At 42.8% G+C, this 19,657-nt stretch overlaps 1 protein-coding gene across 11 annotated transcripts in view; it reads right to left on the bottom strand.

The window, feature by feature from the left end:
- Window positions 1–19,657, bottom strand: part of sox6 (SRY-box transcription factor 6) — a 175,420-nt gene that overhangs the window by 118,083 nt on the left and 37,680 nt on the right. For 5 of the 11 annotated variants that reach the window (XM_084063620.1, XM_084063621.1, XM_084063616.1 and 2 more), the window contains one exon: window positions 17,837–17,887. The exons of 1 other annotated variant lie outside the window; for it this stretch is intronic. In XM_084063620.1, the coding sequence (XP_083919746.1) occupies window positions 17,837–17,871 (35 nt within the window). In that variant the 5' untranslated portion in view covers window positions 17,872–17,887. Of the gene's footprint in view, window positions 1–1,141; window positions 1,525–17,836; window positions 17,888–19,657 lie in introns of those variants that run through there. 5 more of the 11 variants (XM_084063623.1, XM_084063618.1, XM_084063622.1 and 2 more) reach the window with 1 other exon arrangement.

Raw genomic sequence — 19,657 nt, forward strand, 5'->3', positions numbered from 1 at the left:
TTGCGTGCGCGAGTGCGAGAGAGAGACAGAAAAGGTGCATGTATGTGCGCGAGAGTGTGTGTTGGCATCTGTTTGTACATGTGCCTGCGTGTGTGTATCTGTAAAAGAGACACTAAGACAGAGACACACAGCAGCAGAGCGAGAGCGAGTGAGAGAGTGAGAGAAAGAGAGAGAGAGAGAGCGAGAGAGAGCGTGTTTCCCTTCAGGGGTTCCTCCTGTTCTAACAGGTGCTGTCGTAGGGTTCCTCTGGGTTCCTCACCTGCCATAATGAGATATTACTACCTGACGGGTCCCAGCTGGAGAAGCATTGACACTGTATCCACCGTTTAGCACAATTAAATTATCACCCTCCATTGTGACAGAGCCATGCTGTGCATGTCCCAGCCTCCTGGATGGATAATCAACTCGAGGGGGCTACATATCTCACACTACCCTCCTGTTCGCACTCACAGGCATGCATGCATGCACACACTCTCAATTTGATCCTTCAATGTTCACGCTATTAATATACAGTAATATATTGTAAAAACAGACAAAGCAAATTAGATTCGGGGGGGGGGGGGGGGGGGGGGCAATTCCTTCCTGCTATATCAATATCAGTGATTCAACAAATTGATTTAAATCTCTTAAACCTCAGTCAACAAAGTAATTATACATAATGATATTAAAATATGGTAAATGGCTGAGAAAATACAGATATCCTAACAAGGTAGCCCACTGTACAGTGACTGGAGAGTTGTCCAAATGAATTTACTTAAATTGTTCCTCCATAAATGTTGACCTTCCCCCTGCAAAAAAAGTCAACTCAATTATGGTGCCACTTCATCCCCACTTCACACTCTCTCCTGATGCCTTTTTCTATTAGAAGCTGCCACAGCGACCACAGCTAAAACCCACACTCAAAGGAGACAGCCACCCAGAGCAAATTAAGCAAGCCGCCTGAAGTGCGCACTTTACATATTGAGCAGAGCATTGATAATTACTTTGCAGGGTAAATTATTTGCAATAATATTCTGCTAGAGGAATTGCCTCGCATCCCGCTTAAAACACTTGTGCAGCTGCATTAGTTTTGACAGCGTGGTTGGTGTCCTTGCCCCCCCCATGCACGGCAGAGATCGGATACAGGTGTGAGAATGCTTACAGTATAAGTGTCCCTGTCTGTCTACTGTACTGAGGAAGGCTTGATGAACACTCACACATCGAATCCCTTGTTACCACCTCCTCCTCCTCCTCCTCTGTCCCCTTGTGCCACGGGCCCTCCTCCCGATCCCTGGGACACAAGCTCAAAGCTGGACGGAGTAACACCCTCTCAGATCCACCGGATCCACAGCAGCTCACACAACTCACTCATTCTCATAAACGTGGAGTTCAATAGTTTAGTGCTGTCCTTTTGTTACGGCCGCTCGTCACTCTGTAATGGTAGGTGACCCCGAGATGCGGCGGACCTTCATCCGGGAGCCGAACATTCAGAGAAAGTGTGAACCACAAGACAGCAACTGCTCATCCAAGACCTCAACACCCTGTTTATCCAACCAGCCAACCAACTGCCTGAGGAAAAAAAGATTGAAAGACAAGAAAAGCTACTTGTTTTTGCCTCGTTACTCCTCCTCTTTTTACTTTTCAATGTCTCTCTCTCTCTCTGTCTCTCTCTCTCTTGCAGCCTTCTGGGGAGTGGAGTTCCCAAAGTAACTTCTGTCGCTACTGCTGCAGTTAAGCAAACTTCGCAGCCAGTCAAGCCATCAACCAACACACAGCCTATTTGCTGAGCAACAGTGGAGCTTTGTGGCTCGCCTCATAGTTGACAGTAAGTTATGAGTCCTTTGTGAGTGCAAGGGAAGGAAAACAGAGATCGGAATTTGGCAGGAACATAATAATACAGAATTCTCCTGTCTGTGGAACCTGAATTTTTCATGGAAACAATCAAGCATTGTTGGAAGGAAAGAAAAGCAACGGTGACAGATGAAATATAGATGGGGGCCCCCCTTTTTTTTCTGAAAATGGTAAACAAAGAACTATTCAGGCCAGGTCTGTTCTGTCATTTATAACGATAACTTCTTGTGTGCACTTGAGAGTTTACAGCAAAGGGCCACAATTCAACAAATCAACGCTGCGACGCGTTGTGAGCTTGTAGACCGGCCATTTTTGGTGCAAGACACCAGCGCACAACTAAGTATAAATCAGGCATAACATCTCTTGCCGTTCCGAGTAAAACGAGCTATGGGACAGGCTGGAGGTGCCAAATACAAGTGGGGGAGTGCATCACCGAGTTTCCAGAGAGATGCACAATGGATGTATAGGGAACACAAAGGTCTAAAAAGGAAAGAAAATGGGGGATAAAAACCCACTTACAAACTGAGCCAAATAATCAAGAACAATGGCTAATTATGGAGTAATTTTGCAGGCAACAGAAAAAGGCAGGGAGGCTGGAGACAGTGAATGGGTTATGAGAGGGGGGTGGTTATTGTACTGCATGGCAGGAGAACTATGGCCCACAGTTTTTGGCCTGGCCATCATGAGGTCATCATTGGCAGCCTCAGTGCCCAGAAGAACTGGGGTTGGTACAACTGCCGTTTGGACATCTGGAATGTCGACACACAGTGGCCCGCTTTCTCTGCCACTATCCTAATTCCTTTCTTTCTTTCTTTTTTTCCCTTCCCTAAAGTAGACGGCTTCGCCAGTTACTGGTCACCCAAATTGGAAAATTTGTGATGTCTAATGAAAAGAAAAGCCGGTTTGTTCTCTCTTCCATTCTCATCTCATAAATGGATTTCTGCAGTGTGTGTCTGTGTGTGACTGTGTGTGTGTGTGTGTGTGTGTGGGGGGGGGGGGGGGGTGTGATGAGGAAATTACCTTCAACACTCCTTTGATTAAGCAACCCTATTCTAGGGGCAGCGCAGACAACAGCTCATTACCTTCATTTTAGTCCCACCGCCTGTTCTTCTATTTACTTTTTCTCCCCCTCTACTTTTCTTTTCCTCTCTCTGTATTAATTATAATAATTCATTGAGCAAGCTCACAAGGGGCACAAATGTGTCCTTTTTTTTAACCCCCCCTTCTTTGTCTTTGGGCTCTTGTCTCTTCCTTTGCACGACTGTGAGAAGAAAGACAGCGCCGGATGAGGGAGGGGAAAAGCGTGGCCACGTTTCATGTGACACGTCAATCGGAAAATCAAAACAGGGGTAGTTCATTTGCTCCACCCCGATGAGGCCATCTAGCAGAGGCATGATGAATAGGGGTCAGGCAGGCCACACCTCAAAGATTTATGATTAAGCCTTATTATGTTGGGGAACTGACATTGATTGCTGATTTAAACCACTGAAACCAATTCATTTGCCCGTGTTGAATAGAAAGCATGGTCAACAGTGTGTATCGCGGTGACAGGTTGGACAGCGAGAGTAGAAAACCAAAGTGAAGGATTAAATGAATGGCTGGCACCCAGCTCTGTTTGGCGGTGGTTAAAAGTTAGCATTGGGTGATTGACAGCTGATACAAAAAAAGAGAGAGGCCAGGATAAAAAATGAGACCTAAGGAGCAGAACCAGAAACCCCTGCCATTGATCTGAGTAATTGCCCAAAAATTTTGGTTCACAGAAGACATGTACAAGCTGCTGTTTTAGCAGCGCTAAGATGGTTTCATTCACGGCCCGGCGCTGAGAAAACCCCCACTGTAAATGAATGTGAAACATAGTCCTAATAAAATCAGGGAGCTGACAGACATGGTTGAACAGAAAAATGTGCTGTATTTCCACTCCGGGAGAGCGGGCACTGTAGTGGATTAGATGCTGACTGAAACAGAAAATGCCTCGGCAGGCTATTGCTAACCATGTGTCTGACCGCTCGTACTATGCTCCAACTGCATTTCGTCCTGAGCCATGCTTAGCAAGACACAGCGGTACGTCTGTCAAAATACAAGTTTTGCCAGAAGTGATATACCTTACACCATCTATTACCCGAGCAGGATCTGTGTTGTGCGTGCAGAGCAGATGTGATGTATGGGGGAGCGTGTTATTCCCAGCAGCATGTCATTCTTCATCTACAGTTGTCAAGATCAACTCCTGTTTACAAACACCTTTTCCTCTGTGTTAGCTCCTCTGTTTGTTGTTGTTTTTTTTTTTTTCTCTTTTCCTGGCAGACGCAGAAGACACATGCATCATGACAGGGTTTCAGAATGAAATCATTAACTAAATTGCTTTCTTAAAAAAACCACGAGAGTGCGGCAGAGTTTGTGTCTGTGTTTGGCCGATGGCCACAGGGCCTCGGGTTCCCAAGCAGTCTCTGCCCCGGCTCTGTTGTGGTTCCCCTGCCACCACACTCATTATGCTCAGCCTCGGCACAGCACGGCGCAGGGCTGCGGCTACGCTCGCCTCACTCACTGGGCCAGTAGGAAATAATCTGGTAATCTCAAACTACTCCTCCATTTCAACTGGGGGCCCCAGCGCACACAAAGAGACCCTTTGTCCTCCCTAAAACATTTGTGACCACCCTTTAGATCTCAATCACTGAATCAATCAAAAGCACATTAAACAAATATGGTTTCATATCTGATGTTACAAAGCCTAAAGGGGGATTTATTAAAACACTGACTTGACATTCAACACGTTTATACTGCTGTGGTATCAAACAACAGTTCCCGCTGTGATTTTGGCAAAAAAAGGGGAAAACATGGTAACACACTACATAAAAATATATATTTTCTTTCTTTTCTTTTCATGAGGGTTAGATTGTTGGCGGGGGGGGGGGTCTATTTAACTACAAAATATCTTAACAAAATATTTGAAATATTACGGGAGAACAAAATAAGCATTCATGTGGTACTAACGCATACTGTACGCGCGCGCACGCACGCACGCACGCACGCACGCACACACACACACACACACACACACACACACACACACACACACACACACACACACACACACACACACACACACACACACACACACACACACACACACACACACACACACACACATTATGTAACAAACAAAAGCTGAAAACTGTGTCTATGTCGCTGCCTCAAATAGATTGAAATAAACAAAGCAAACAGAACAAGGCAAATAGCCAGTTGAAGGCCAGACAAATATTTGATAAGAGCAGAGGGATTGTAGCTGAACTCTATGGAGGGGGAGGTCGGTAGACCCCTACCTCCCACTGCCTGGACTCTCCTGCCCCCAACTAGCCTGACCCACCCCCTCGGCCTCAGTCTATCTGCTCTCTCTCTCTGCTGGGTTGAAGGTAACAGATGTGTCTTTCACAGCCTGTGGAGTGTGTAACCAATCTGCAAACAATAGCCAGGACTTGACAAAGGTCGTCGCACTTGCAACACGCTGTTTACAGTTAAAAGGCCTCGAAAACTCAGAGGTGACTCATATCCATGTGTCGGAACATTATTTTACATTATAGGTCACTGAAGCTGGGACGACTGACCAGGGTGCACAAGTGAGTGTTGTGGGCCACTACAATGCCATTTGAGCTTATAAGTAAGCCCATTACTCAAGTTTAAGTCACCTCCTTGACCTCCTGTTAAGCTAACAGTTGGTGTAAACATGTACAATCCTATTAACGTAATAATACACATAAGCGCTGGGCTCAGTACCCACACAGCCATGTGCTGCAGTCTTAATTACACCACACAGCCATGACAGACAGACATTCAGCACCAGTCATGTAATCCAATACCTAGCATTGTGTCTACATGAGACAGGACCACAAAAAGCACAGGTATCTATACCTCAGTATGTAGGTATGTATCAGTATGTTTACAGTATATTTACTGGTGACAGATTGTAGATTACACTTACATACTTACTGAATATATACATTACATTAACCGCTGAAGACTTATATCCTAATGAAAATAGCGGATCTACAAGCTCACAAAATGTTGCAGATGTGATGCGCTGTGTGCTTGTAGATCGACTATTTTAGCTATAAGTTTTGAAAATGTATAAAAGAAATGGAATCATTTGAAAACTTTTGGAAATGTTGGACTTTTCTTTTGCCTATAATGACATGCCCAAAATAGGGACGCCAGATTGAAAGTTGTTAACTCATTCAGAAGAAGTGCAGATAGCCAGGGCCAGACTCTAATTCCATTTATTTTACCGTATTTTATTCTATTCTATTCTTTATGTTATTCTCATCTCGCTACTCTTATCTGTATCTATTCTGTGTTTCATGCTTTGAATCAAGATTCAACAATCAAGAGGGTTCATTTGTTTACTCACGCAGGTACAAGCAGCGAAATGTTGGTGAGGCATCAGACATGTTCGGCCAGGCCAACAACATCAATACAATATAGTAGATATATTACTGGATTGTAATCAAATAATACGAACAAGTAAAATGTGATAAGATAAATTAAGGAGAAAAAAAACTGGTTACAAAGTACAGGCAGGACACATATTTTAACCTTCTGTATAGAAGAAAACCATAGCAGCAATGGGGGATACAGTATGCAAAGTACTGCTGGGGTTTTATACTGCTGTTCCTGATACGACACCTGAATTAGCTCTATATACAGGATTACCGGTATATAAAATTTGCTATTAATGTCATTGAGTTAAATATAACAAATATATTATGCAATAGCTTGGTCACGTTCTCTATTTATCCTGTAATCAAAATAAACTGCTTTTTTTCTATGTTATGTTATCCTTGATATGATGGAAGTTTACTGGGGCAACAAATATCAATAGGTCACAAAAATCCACCAGTGGGCGAAATTGGCAAAAAGAAAGAACCTCCAAGAACTTGTTTTATAGTATATTGGCAGAAACTGCTTTGCACGTGTTCATTTATATTCATGCAATAGGAGAGAATAGAATCATTGCTTCTAGATCATTGCTCACAGATAAAGACGATCAATAATATTTTGACTTATATCATGCAGGTAGCTATGCATCCAGAAGGTTCAACATCACTTTAAGATACATTGAATTAACATCTAACAAAACCAATATGAATCCACACGTGTTCTTGTTCTATGCTTACATGATGTTGGGTATCAAACAGCATTTTCCCTTTTAATCGCCTTGCCCAAGCATGTCCTGCCTTTGAGCAATGATCAACAGCGATTTCATTCTGAATGTTAATGCCTCATGTACATAGGGATGTGTGTGTGTGTACCTGTATGGGGTCCTATAATCATTTAAGTCAGGGGTTTTCAACTGATTTTGACCCAGGGACCACCATCCTGTGGGGGTTCATGCACCACAGGGAGCTGGAGAAAATAGCTATAATATCAATATAATATCTAATAAAATACAGTGATTTTGTTTGAATATGATGGAATATGATTAAGGATTACTGTGATTATGGTAAGCTCACATTTCATATCACACATACAATACAGTCAGAACTCCTGTAAGTTATTAAAAGTTAAAATAATAAATAAAGTTTCTTTTCTTTTTTAATGCATGGCCAGGGACCACCTGCAATACCTCCGGTTGAAAACCCCTGATTTAAGTGTCTGTCTGTGTCTGCTAGTCTGTGAAACCACCTGAGGTTCGATGGCCATTGGAGACCATTACACTTGAGAGGTGCAAAGCACATACTTACAGTAGAAAAAATATATATATTTTGTGCCAGGGAAGATGTGTGTTGTTAAAATTCTTTAAAGAGATTAAACATTTTCAAACGCGTGGTGAGCTTGTTGATCGGATAGCCAACGTATTAAAGTAGTTAAACTGATTTTGATACTATATTAGCACATTTTGTTAGGGACTCCCTGGAACTCCCTGAAAGAGACCCCTAGGGGTCTCCGTACCCCACTTTGGGAACCACTGGCATAGAGTTTGTGCAGACTCTAAACTCTTCTCTGGTGTCAGCAGGATAGCAGTCCAGGACCGGCGGGCTAGCATATCAGCTATAAATGGCAGCTACATCACTACGACACAGGCTAAAAATACAGGACCGATCTTTCTTTTCCCTCAATTCTCAATTGTGTGTCAAATTAAACAACCTGTCATTATTCCCAACTTGTCAAATACGGCTGCTTGGTCAAGTGTCCCAAGTGTCCCTAGCCAACACTGTGAATGCCCCTAGCGTCATGTTTAGACGCGCACGATAATCCAAGCTTCTACTGAAATCCCACAGGGTCAAAAATGTAACGTCAAAGACATCACAAGTTTGCTCGATCCCTGCATTGGCTCTTGACGCACTGGGTCGGCAAACCATTCATATCGCATCAACTGGAGGAGGATGGAGCCGACAATACTGCCTCTTCATGTTGAGGTGTATCCGCGGCATCAGCCACCACAGCCTGCCTGTCACTCTTACAGTGTTACCCTGCCATGATGATGAAGGTAGCGACTATTGTGGGCGTCCAGCTCCCCCCTCCCATCCAGCCGCGGCCAGTGAGTCGCCTTCAGGAGGGAGCTTACCAACGTATAAGCACCTACAGACCTGTCTTTGTTGCTCCAGAGTTGGATGAAGCATGGGAGAATGAGAGTTAGGACTGTTTATCTAACCCTAACCCCTCTTCATCTAAGATTAAAACAAAACACATTTGACATTTGCCACCCTTTTTTTTGTCTAAGACTAAACCAGGGCAGCGGTATGTATGCATTAATCGCTCTTGTCAAGGAATGGAGCGAAAATAATGTTTCCTGTCATGTAGAAACACACAGGGCTAATACCACCGTTAACTCTCATTCTACTCAAGCATTCACGGCCATTGTCATTTTTTGTTTCCCACTCACCCTGAGACGATCACCACATCACCAGTGACATCATTCAGAGTGGCAGCAATCATACCGTGACTGGCTGAGGGCAATTAAACGCAGTGTATTTTATATTTATTGGTTAAAACTAAAAAAGAATTGTTGAAAAGTTAAAGCTCTATTTTGTGATAGTAATCATTGCTAATACAGAGTGTCAGAATATAGAGCTATTTAACACTTATATAACAAAAATATCACTTACTGCACCTTTAAACAAGTCGGCTCATGTGGATCTCCCCATATCTACAGTATGTATCAAAAGCCATTCCACCACACTATAGCAGTTTCCACCTGTCAACCATCAGGCTGTTGAACAAGCATTGAGCCCTGTCGCCATGTCAGTCTTGGAGACATAGGCTGTCACACAGGCGTTATCACTTTATGTACTGTACATATGTACAAAACACAAGCCTGTCAGTCTGTTACACAACTGTCCTGTTAAAACAATATACGCGCCATTGCTGCTGCACTGGTCCTATCACTTACACTTAGAGTACATGTCTTATATCTGATGCTAAGTGATGTCTCCCACCTGCACAAAAGACACAAAATATTATATATCAGCTGCTATTTATATCTTCAGCAAATGTTTCTCTACTTGCACAAGAAGAATTGTATTTCTATTTTGGCCATGCACCTTATGTATATTTGATATTGCATAGTTGACATTGTGCCTCCTTGTAATTTGACTTTGCTATCCTTGTTTGTTTGTTTGTTTGTTTGTTTGTTTCTCTCTTCAGTTTGTGTCATGAGTACATGCACACTGAGCACGAACATTACATGGCAATAAAGCGTCATAATAATTTTTCAAACCGAGGTTGTGAATAAAAGCAACCTGTATAAATGAGGCATCGCCAAATTAATAGTTTGCTGTGAAAAAAAGCCTCTCTAAAAGCTGCCACTAAAAAAAGTTTTAAAAGATTTCCCACACGCCCCCTCGCAGTGGGTGTTGCCTGTGAAGTGCTGCACTGTACTCTGAGCGATTGCATCACGGTACGGGATGTGAGACTAGTAGGGTAGCAACATGCTATAATACAGGGGGAATTACAAGTACCTCATAAGCACTCTGCGCATGGGCAGCAAGGAAGGCCATCTCTGTGCTAGAGTTGGAACGGAAGTTGGCATCTCCCTACTGGGTAAAATTCTAAGGGTTAATTCAACTCTGAAGAGTGTACAAATGGAAGCAAAAGGACCCTTACAATTCGGTTCCTTTTGTACACGCTCAGAGTGCAAATCGTACCAAATGGCAATTTGTACATACTCAGAGTTAAATTCACACTAAGGATTTTACTGTGTACACACATTGGACTAATCCAAGATCAACATTAGGATTAGTTAGTTAGTGACAGGGAGAGAGAAGAGAGAGAGAGAGAGAGAGAGAGAGAGAGAGAGAGAGAGAGAGAGAGAGAGAGAGAGAGAGAGACTTTTTAATTGAGTCCCAGCTCTAGCGGTGTGTCTGTTATTCCTAACTAATAGCATGCGTTGGCCCTCTCTCATTATCAGAGTGGGTCTTTATCAGGGACCCTTGTTTGACGCAGTTAAGAGTTAACACATTATGAACTACACACCAAGAGTAAGCAGTGATCTGCATATTCAATAACTTCCGTAATTACATGCGCAATTCATCAAATGGGACGTGATTGCAGGAGGAAGAGTGGAATAGAGGGGAGCACAGAGGTCTGATTCCTGGAGGACACAAGTCTAATCACAAAACTAACATGATAATTGAAATCTAAATTGAAAGGCTTAGCTCTCAATGTGTTGGACATGGATTGTAAGTGAAAGAGAGAAGAGACAGATTTAGATATACTATTGTATATACATGTATATTATGTATACACTGTTTGTGCGTGCGTGCGTGCGTGTGTGCGTGCGTGCGTGCGTCTGTGTGAGAGAGAGAGAGAGAGAAAGAGAGAGAGAGAGAGAGAGAGAGAGAGAGAGAGAGAGAGAGAGAGACAGAGAGCACAGAGAGCACAGAGAGCAAGAGTGAAAGCGAGAGAGAGTAATATAAAGTCGTTATTGTAAACATTGTGGGTACAATTACCATGATTTAATCTCCAATGTATACTGTCACCATATGTTTGTTAAGGGGATTTGTAAGTGTGCTACAGCAGACGTATTTCTGAAACAATTAGCCCCTCCAGATGTGCACTGATGGCTTAAATACAAAACCATTACCTTACCAATAACTGCCAATAAGAAACGACCGAACATGCTGAAATAAAAAATGCATTGTACCATACGCTAAGAGTCTTTTGACAAGAGTTGCTCGCCCCAAAATGACGTGTTTTCAGCTAAAAAGAAAAAAAATGAAACTTTTTCCCCCTTCTAAATAGCACAGTAGGATTGGTTACATTCAAGCACAGGGGGCAGTGTATTTTCATTGCAACGAAAAATTATCTCATCGTCCTCAGAGAGCGTGTAGCCTACTGTATGCCTGGTAGCAGAGACTGCACGTCACAAAGGATAGAGCTCAATAACTGCTGAAAGTTCCACACTGTCACAGTGTGTGCTTTTTTGTTTGAGCAGACCCCACCACACAGCCTTCAATAAAGTGAAGTTACACTCAAAGAATATAATGCCCCCATAGTCTGAAAAAGGACACACTCACTGCAGAAAGGTCTTCAGTACACCTTCAAAATCTCAATCTACTTGAGATGTCCAATGTCCATTCCCCTCTTTCCATGCCAAATCTATTTCGCCACCAAAACCGTATGTATACCGTATGTATAAGTATGAATAGTACATAGGATTTTAAATATATATATATATATATATATATATATATGCATAGACCATATGTACTGAAACACAAAGAGACAGAATGTAACGAGTAAAGTGTCCATTTTTGCAGTGTTTTCAAATGAATACTCTGTATTTTACTGTGCACTTCTCGTGTTGTAGCCGTGGCGTAGAACACAATCCAAGGAGCGCTCTGTGAGGGAGGGAGACGCAGCAAAAGAGCCCTCTGTCCTGTTCTCCTCCTCTCCTCCTCTCTGCGATCCCTTTCAACCACACGATTCATATTCAGCCCTCAATAACAGTTAATTAGTAATGCCAAATTCATTAACCCGTACTGCTGTTCCGCTGGCCTCGGCCATAAATTAGCTTAATGTGGGCAGACGTATTGCAGCTGTAATACGGGACATAAAACGCAAAGAGAAACACATACTGTGCCATCGTAGATCATGGATCATTATAACTCTGCAACGCTGCAGAGGGGAGAGAACACTCACTTTAAGAATTTTAGCAACTCAACCGTAAGCCTGTCAAACAATTTCTGCTCATAAACTTGTTTTTCCTGTTCATGCAAAGGATTTTATGGTAATGCCTTAAGCATAATTTATCACACAGCATTATTATTTTCACCACCGTTTCCAGGTCCTAATGATATTTTCAAAACGGTATACGAATAATATAGTTTTAATATCATGGTGGTATTTTTCTTTTTTTTTATAAATCGTAAAGGAACCAAAAAAAAAAGTAATATGCAAGTCTTCTACAACTGCTTACACTGTTCAAGAGCACACTACAATCTAAGGGTACACAGTTAATTTATGCATTTGTAACTCTGAAAGTGTACAAAGGTAACCAAATGGACCCATATGGCTCCAATTGGTTTCATTTGTACACATGCAGAGTTGAATTAACACTGGAGATTGAACTGTGTTTGCTTCTAGACTCATCCAAGAAGGAATGCTGCAGAGAATGTCAGAAGCAAATAAGAGGATTGGGATCTTCTCCTGGACCAGTAAAAGATCTGTCAGAGAGCAGAGACAGAGGCTAAACAGCTTCTGACAGCTGCTTCTAATTGGACATGTTATGTTCAGCAGGCATAAATCTCATTTTGTGTTTATACACTCAGCTAGGAAACAAGCAGGTTTTGGCCATGAGGCATGTTTCGCTATTACAACTAAGTGATGTTTCACCATCCGATGCGTCTCTCACACCCAGTCGTTTCTCTCTGCCCTTTCCCTCCAGCACGTCTAAAATGGCTGAACTGCAGGTTTTTGTGTCTCAGGCAGACAAATGGAGGCGCACACACACACACACACACACACACACACACACACACACACACACACACACACACACACACACACACACACACACACACACACACACACACACACACACACACACACACACACACACACACACACACACAAAACACTATTGTAAAAACCTTGGATGACCTTCACTGTCCTTGGATTACATGTTGACCTTTCCAGTCCTCTATCCCCCAGTGGTCTTGCTTAACAACTCCCACCAAAGAGCCTATTAGGCCTGGATCCCACTTTGTTGTTAAAAAGGGTTTGTCCTTTAAGAACACTCTTTCTATTTTTTCAGGCTTAGGTGGTGGAGGAACACAAGTTCATTGTTCGCTCACTGATGGAAGTTGGAGTTACTACGGTAACAGCTCTAATCCCTCTTTTTTACCACCTTTTTCTTATCATTGGCCTATAGTGGTACCTTTTAAGTCAGTGGCACAGTGCTTGCTCTCTTTTAATTAACTATGATTCTATTTGCCTGGAGACAACACGATGAGCTAATCGAAATTTGCGAAATGACGTACTGCCAGCAACAATTTCTTTCTCCTGAGGCCTGCTCCAAGAATAACAATAATGAGACCATTATTGAGGGACACACTTTAAAATGCTGCCCTGCCACCAAAACAGAGGGCATAATTGTTCTGGTGTTTTCCATACAATCAACAACCCATTGTTGGTGACTTGAGAACTAAGGGAGCAAAGAATGGTTGCCATAATGATTGGTCTGTGCTGTCATGAAGACCCTGATTCTGTACAAAACAGTCCACTAAAGAAGGAGCTCGATAGACTACTGATTTGTTTGAAAGGGCCGTGGATGAAGACAACTGTCTGGCTTTTTAGAAAAATGTCCCTTCTCCTTTTTTTGTCTCTCTTGCCGCTCAAATAGGCCCCGAGCCGCATTAGAGAAGAGCCATTCATATAATGAAAGGCTGGGAGTCACACAGACACATGCGAAGGGGCCAGGGAGTTTCTGGAGAGAATAGCCATTTCAATAACATTCTATTCCCTTCTAATCTCAACCAACTCTAGTTGAACTAGAAATCATCTCAAGGGTGAGATTCATCCACATTAACCCAAGCATCCCTATTCTGGGCATGTCATCATAATAGGTGAACATTCAGTGAAAAGAGGCGACCATTCTGCAAAAAAATGCAGATCTGCAAGATCACCTTGTGTTGTACTGCGATGCATTGTGAGCTTTTAGATATCTTTTTTTTAGCTTGTAGATCAGCTTTTTTCGACAAAGAGATTTGTCGTAGAGGGGAAAGGGGGGACCCTGGTCAACAAAGTATATAAGGTATAAGTGGTTAAAAAACAACTTGTTTTCTAGCTATCCATCACAAGACAATCAAGTGCCCCCCAAAACAATCATGTCATTGTGAGCACTGGCGCTGTCCATATTTGAAAAAATAGAAATAAAATCGATATAGTTTATCATCATGTATGTCGACTGAGGTTTATCCAACATGTCAAGATGACGTAATTAGATATCTACTGTATGACATTAACTGCATTACCGATGCAATACCATTTAAGGATTAGAATATGACATACAATATTACAGGCTGGTATATATTATTTTGAATACAGAATAATTAAATGAAATGTCCTGGGTGTGAGCTCGGAAAGGTTGTCCAAACATGGCGCTGCACCTATTAACCACGCTCCATTGTGAAGAGGGGCAGAGCAGGAGGGGAGAAGGAATGCTAAGTGGGCCTCTTAGCCTAGTCAACCTTCAGTGGGTTTCATTTATCTTCATCTTGTTAGACTAAATTAATTAACAATCTCAGTGTTATACACTTTCTCCTTTCATTACATCAAATAATGGCAGAGATGTAGTAGGAGGGTCTGCCCATTGGGATTAGACAGAGACTGCTGGAGACATCTCTCTCTCTCTCTCTCTCTCTCTCTCTCTCTCTCTCTCTCTCTCTCTCTCTCTCTCTCTCTCTCTCTCTCTCTCTCTCTCTCTCTCTCTCTCTCTCTCTCTCTCTCTCTCTCTCTCTCTCACTTTCTCGGTCTATCACAAACAAAGAAGCTAAGCTGTTAAAATTCTTCAGTGGATGAAAAATGGATCTGAACTTGAGACAGATCTTGTTTTTAACAAATAGCAGAAATAAATGTGTTTTGGGTTGGCTCACATCTTCCACTGAAATACAGTGTGCATCCTATTGTAAAACTCAGTGAACTCTTTCGCTTTGTTGCCGACATACCTCTACTTTAGTAAGGTATTTTAACAGATTGTTATAGTTATTTTCGAAAAGACTGCATGAAAACTTTCAGCTGCATTATAAATGAGTTCGCCTGTTTATGAGCTCTCATCTTCAAAAGTTCTGAAGCATTTTTTACAATGACTTCAAATCCATAGCCGTATGTCAGCTTACATTAAGGAGCAGCTTTTTCTTATTCCAAAACTGAGAGTGCTTTTGCAACTAGCTGCATGTGTGTGACTCAAAACCAGCCTTGTGACTCATTAGAATAATCGAGACTCTGTCAGGTGTGTTCCTAAGATATAAGACGAGTGAAAACTCTTTATTCAAATATCTGCTAATGGGAGCAGCAGTGCTGGAAATCTGTGACACCGTACAGCTCAGAAGCAGATCCTTGGATTGAAAAGACATCATCTCCCCTCTAAGAGCTACACAAAAATATGTACGTATTAATTAAGTCACGAGTGTGAGCTGCTGTACTGACAGAGCACCCTTTCACCTAATTCAATTGCTAACCATGTTCAACCTGCCATTCATATTTTGGGTATGTCATTACGGGTGAAAAAAAAATCCCAAAAAATGTGTCTAAAAATGTCATGCAATTCTACATGTTCACAACACATTGCATCGTGATGCATTGTGAGCTTGTAGATCGTCTGTTTTCGCTATTCTGCGTGTGACAGCCAGGCTTACGTTATGGTTATTCCTCCCTGGTGAGACATGCCCCACTGCCTATACCCATCCACCCATGATTCTGTCCTCCTGTCCCCTACCTCCCCTCCAGGACACAGCAAAAGGACCTGCCCCTAAAGCAAAGCCTGGCTTTAATCTTGGCCTGATTGTCCAGACCGCCAGCCAGTGTGCGTGATATGTCTTTCAACTGGCGTTTCTCCTTTAATTAAAACAGACATTGCCAGAAGGATGCGGATTAGGTTTGAGATAATGTGTTTACTTTACAGCAATGACTCTGGCAAATAACCAAAGAACGGTACAAAACTGAAAAATGTCAAAGGTCAAGTTTTCTTTCCCTTATATTTCTTTATTTGGTTTATGTTCACATTGGACAGAAGAAAATCCTTGGTGAATTTCAAAAGGTGTTGCTTTCTGTATTTCCATACAGCTTTACACCATTCTAAACACAGCTAGTTATCAACAGGTGGCAGGTGGTTAGAGTCAAATACAGTCTCCTACATCAGTGGTTCTCGAACTTTGTCATGACAAGGACCCCCAAATTAAAATGTATTTGGCCTGGGACCCCCATAGGGATCCTCTAAAGGGATCTTGGGCCAGGGAGCCCTAGAAAAGAGGATTTGTGTTCAAGTTTTTTTTATAAATGATTCCAAAATGTTCAGATTTTTCAAACATTAAAAAAAAATGCTATGTCTATTGTATGCTAGGTCTATTGTGTGTATTCAAAATATACATAGTATATTTCTCACAGAAAGATTGTAATACATTTTTATTTTCAAACCTGAATGATTGTACGTATAAGTAAAAAAAAAAAAAGGCTGTGCTTCTTACTATAGGATTGGTGCCTGTAATATCCTGTATGAATTGAACCACAAGGGAATCAACAGCCACACATCACAATCAGTATGATAACTTGATGACTGGATTGTATTGTGTACAAATAAATCACACAAATTATTTCCAAATGGATATCTAAAGAACGAGGGGATAGTGATGGCATTAAATAATACTTCCTTTTTAAAATGCCCCCCCCCCCCCCCCCAACAGCTCTGAGGGGGGGGTCTGCTAATTTAATCAAATAAGTGACCTTTTGAAAAAAAGAAATCAAAGAGGATTCATTAGGTTTAGTAAAGTTTGGCTGACAGCAGCCTTGAAAGGCAGATGCTGCTGCTGTGGCTTCTAATGAGCCAGGACTAATTAGGGAGCGAGACTGGAGCCCAGAGAAGGTGGATCACTAGGAGAGAAGCCATTGGTAAATACACTCTTATTTACTTCCTCTGTGGGTAATGACAGCACAAATTCTTAATTAGAATCACAGGAAGCATAAAGACAGAAAAAAAGGGAAATCTCCATGGTACGTTGAATACAAACACTCAGGAACAACAGGAAACGACAGAGGATCACAAGACTGGTACGTCACCCCCTCCACACACCCCCCCCCCCCCCCTCGCCTTTAACCCCCACTGGCCCAGACTGGAATTGTGTGTCAAGCCTAAAGCCTGAGCTCAGTTGTGCGTGGGAGTTGCACACCGGAAACAACAGATCTGCAAGCTCACAACACGCCCCAACGAGTAACAATGCATCGCAGCGTGTCACGTTGAGAGCTTGTAGATCTGCTGTTTTCGGTCCGCAACATGGCGTGCAAGCCAAGTATAAATCAGGCATAATTTCTGCTTTGTCGTGTGACAGTGTCACGCGTGGTCAGGCCGCTATTTTCGGCAAGTGACGGTTTGAGTCAGGGGAGGGCAGAGTGGTCAGACAAAAGCATGCAGCGTAAAGAGAGACACACACAAGGTCTGATCTCAGATCAGAGTCTGGGGAAAGGGGAGGGGTTACATCTGTCCATGAGGTTGAACTGTGCTCTCGGTCTGACTGTAGGGTAGCAGTGTGTGGCACAGGAACACAATCACAACGTACAGTAAATAAGGTAGAATCCCCGGCAGTCTCACAATATATACACACACACACACACAAACACACACACACACACACACACACACACACACACACACACACACACACACACACACACACGTATAACCACGCACACATAGAAGTGTATAAAGCTACTGTAGTAGTCAGGGGGTTTAGCCCCATGCTATCCCGCACCCCCCTCCCCCTGCCTGTGATCCTAAATGACAACAACGGAAAATGAAACTAACCTCAGTAAAAAGCTGCTACGAAGAAAGCCCTCCATGTCAGCGTGTGGGGTTCTGCGGCAGGAGAAATACATAGACAACCATTTTAACTGTGATAGAGGCAACAAGCAAGAAGAACAACAAAAAAACAAGAAAAAGAAGAAAAAGTGAGGGCAAGAAAGTACAAAAGTAACAAAGAAGAATTAAGAACACAGAGCAAAGCATACATCTTCCTCTTATAATAATAAAGCATGTCTTTAATTAAAGCAGCGCGGCGGATAGGAACGTATCCTCTTTTTATGAACTGACATCATTAATTAAACCTCTTTCCGTGGAGGGGGGTGGATTTGCATACAACGTTTCGGTTTTGCATTGAGGGCCCTGATGATTATGTTTGCGTCAAATGAACTCTCCCTACTGGTCTCCGTACAGTCTCTTTCCTACGGTTGCGTTCACATATATATATCTTATGTATGTAACCACAGATCTCAGAGCAGCTGCAAAACCGTTGGAGTGGCCCAAGGTGGTCCAGCTGCAGCCCATGTGTGGCGAGGGAGCAGTGGCTTCTGGGAGCCTGGCCACAGGGGGACCCGAACTGGGACACATACAGCGCCAATGTGGCAGGAGGATGTGGTCATGATGTCACCACTCACAGGGGTCGTTCAGAAGCCTCACCCACAAAATAGTGGAGGCACATGGCTAAAAATTATATCCAACAGGTTTCCATTAGTCTGTGTTATTGGGCTCCAGAATATACACGTTTATTGTTTTAAGATTGGCTGGAGATTGATTTGGGATTCCCATGTGCTTCGCTTTAAGTGCTAAAAAACATGGAAAGAATCGCAGAAAACAAATTGTATTCAGTGGTTGCAATAGCACAGAACTTCTCGGGTATCAAAACTAACTCACAACAGAGATTCAGCCTCTGGAAGCAAAAACTAAATGACAGCAATATGGCCTTATTTCAGTATGTTATTCAATTATTTATATCCCATGTACCGTCACTATTGCTGCAGCCCTGCCCCGTGTTATTCATCGCTGACATTAAGGCCTGTGTCATTCAAGATACAAAAGCTATACAGTAAATGCAGTGTGAATTTCAAAATTCCTGCAGAAAAGTGCAAATTTCTTCCATGCAAAACATTACGAATAACGCACGGTGACAACAACAGCAAATGACATCTCCGCTCTAGTGGCATGGGTGTAATTTTGGCATTTTCTGCCCCTGCTCTCCTGGCTTATGAGACAAAGCCTTCTGAGAGAATGGAAAGAGTGAGGCGGGCTCAAGGACACTGTGCCTTTCAGACTGGCCAGCACTTAGCGAGGCGATGGGCCCATGGGACCCAGAGGGCTCAACCGAGACTTTTCTCACAATAAGGTGTCTGGGGATGGTTGTGGGGCGGGGTGGAGGGGCGAGGGCTAGTAGCCAGGGGTGCCTCTGCTCTGCTCTTTCTCTCCTGCACTCAGCTGGGCCCACAGCACATAATACCATCACCACACCACAGCACACCATGCCGGTGACAACGTGAGAAAACAACCGTCAAACAGAGCAGAGCAGATCAAGCGTGTCTCCTCACTTCTCTCGAGTGTAAAAAGCACGAACACACACACGCACAGGCACACACACACACACACACACACACACACACACACACACACACACACACACACACACACACACACACACACACACACACACACACACACACACACACACACACACACACACACACACACACAAAACTGGGTAGGCTAGATGGACAGAGGTTTCCTTTATCACTTCAGCTTATAAATGTTGATATGCTTTATTGGCACCTGAATATTCTGTACTAGCAGGCTTAAGTA

The sequence above is a fragment of the Gymnoscopelus microlampas genome, assembly GCF_963454915.1.
Source record: "Gymnoscopelus microlampas genome assembly, chromosome: 1".
Taxonomy (NCBI): Eukaryota; Metazoa; Chordata; class Actinopteri; order Myctophiformes; family Myctophidae; genus Gymnoscopelus; species Gymnoscopelus microlampas.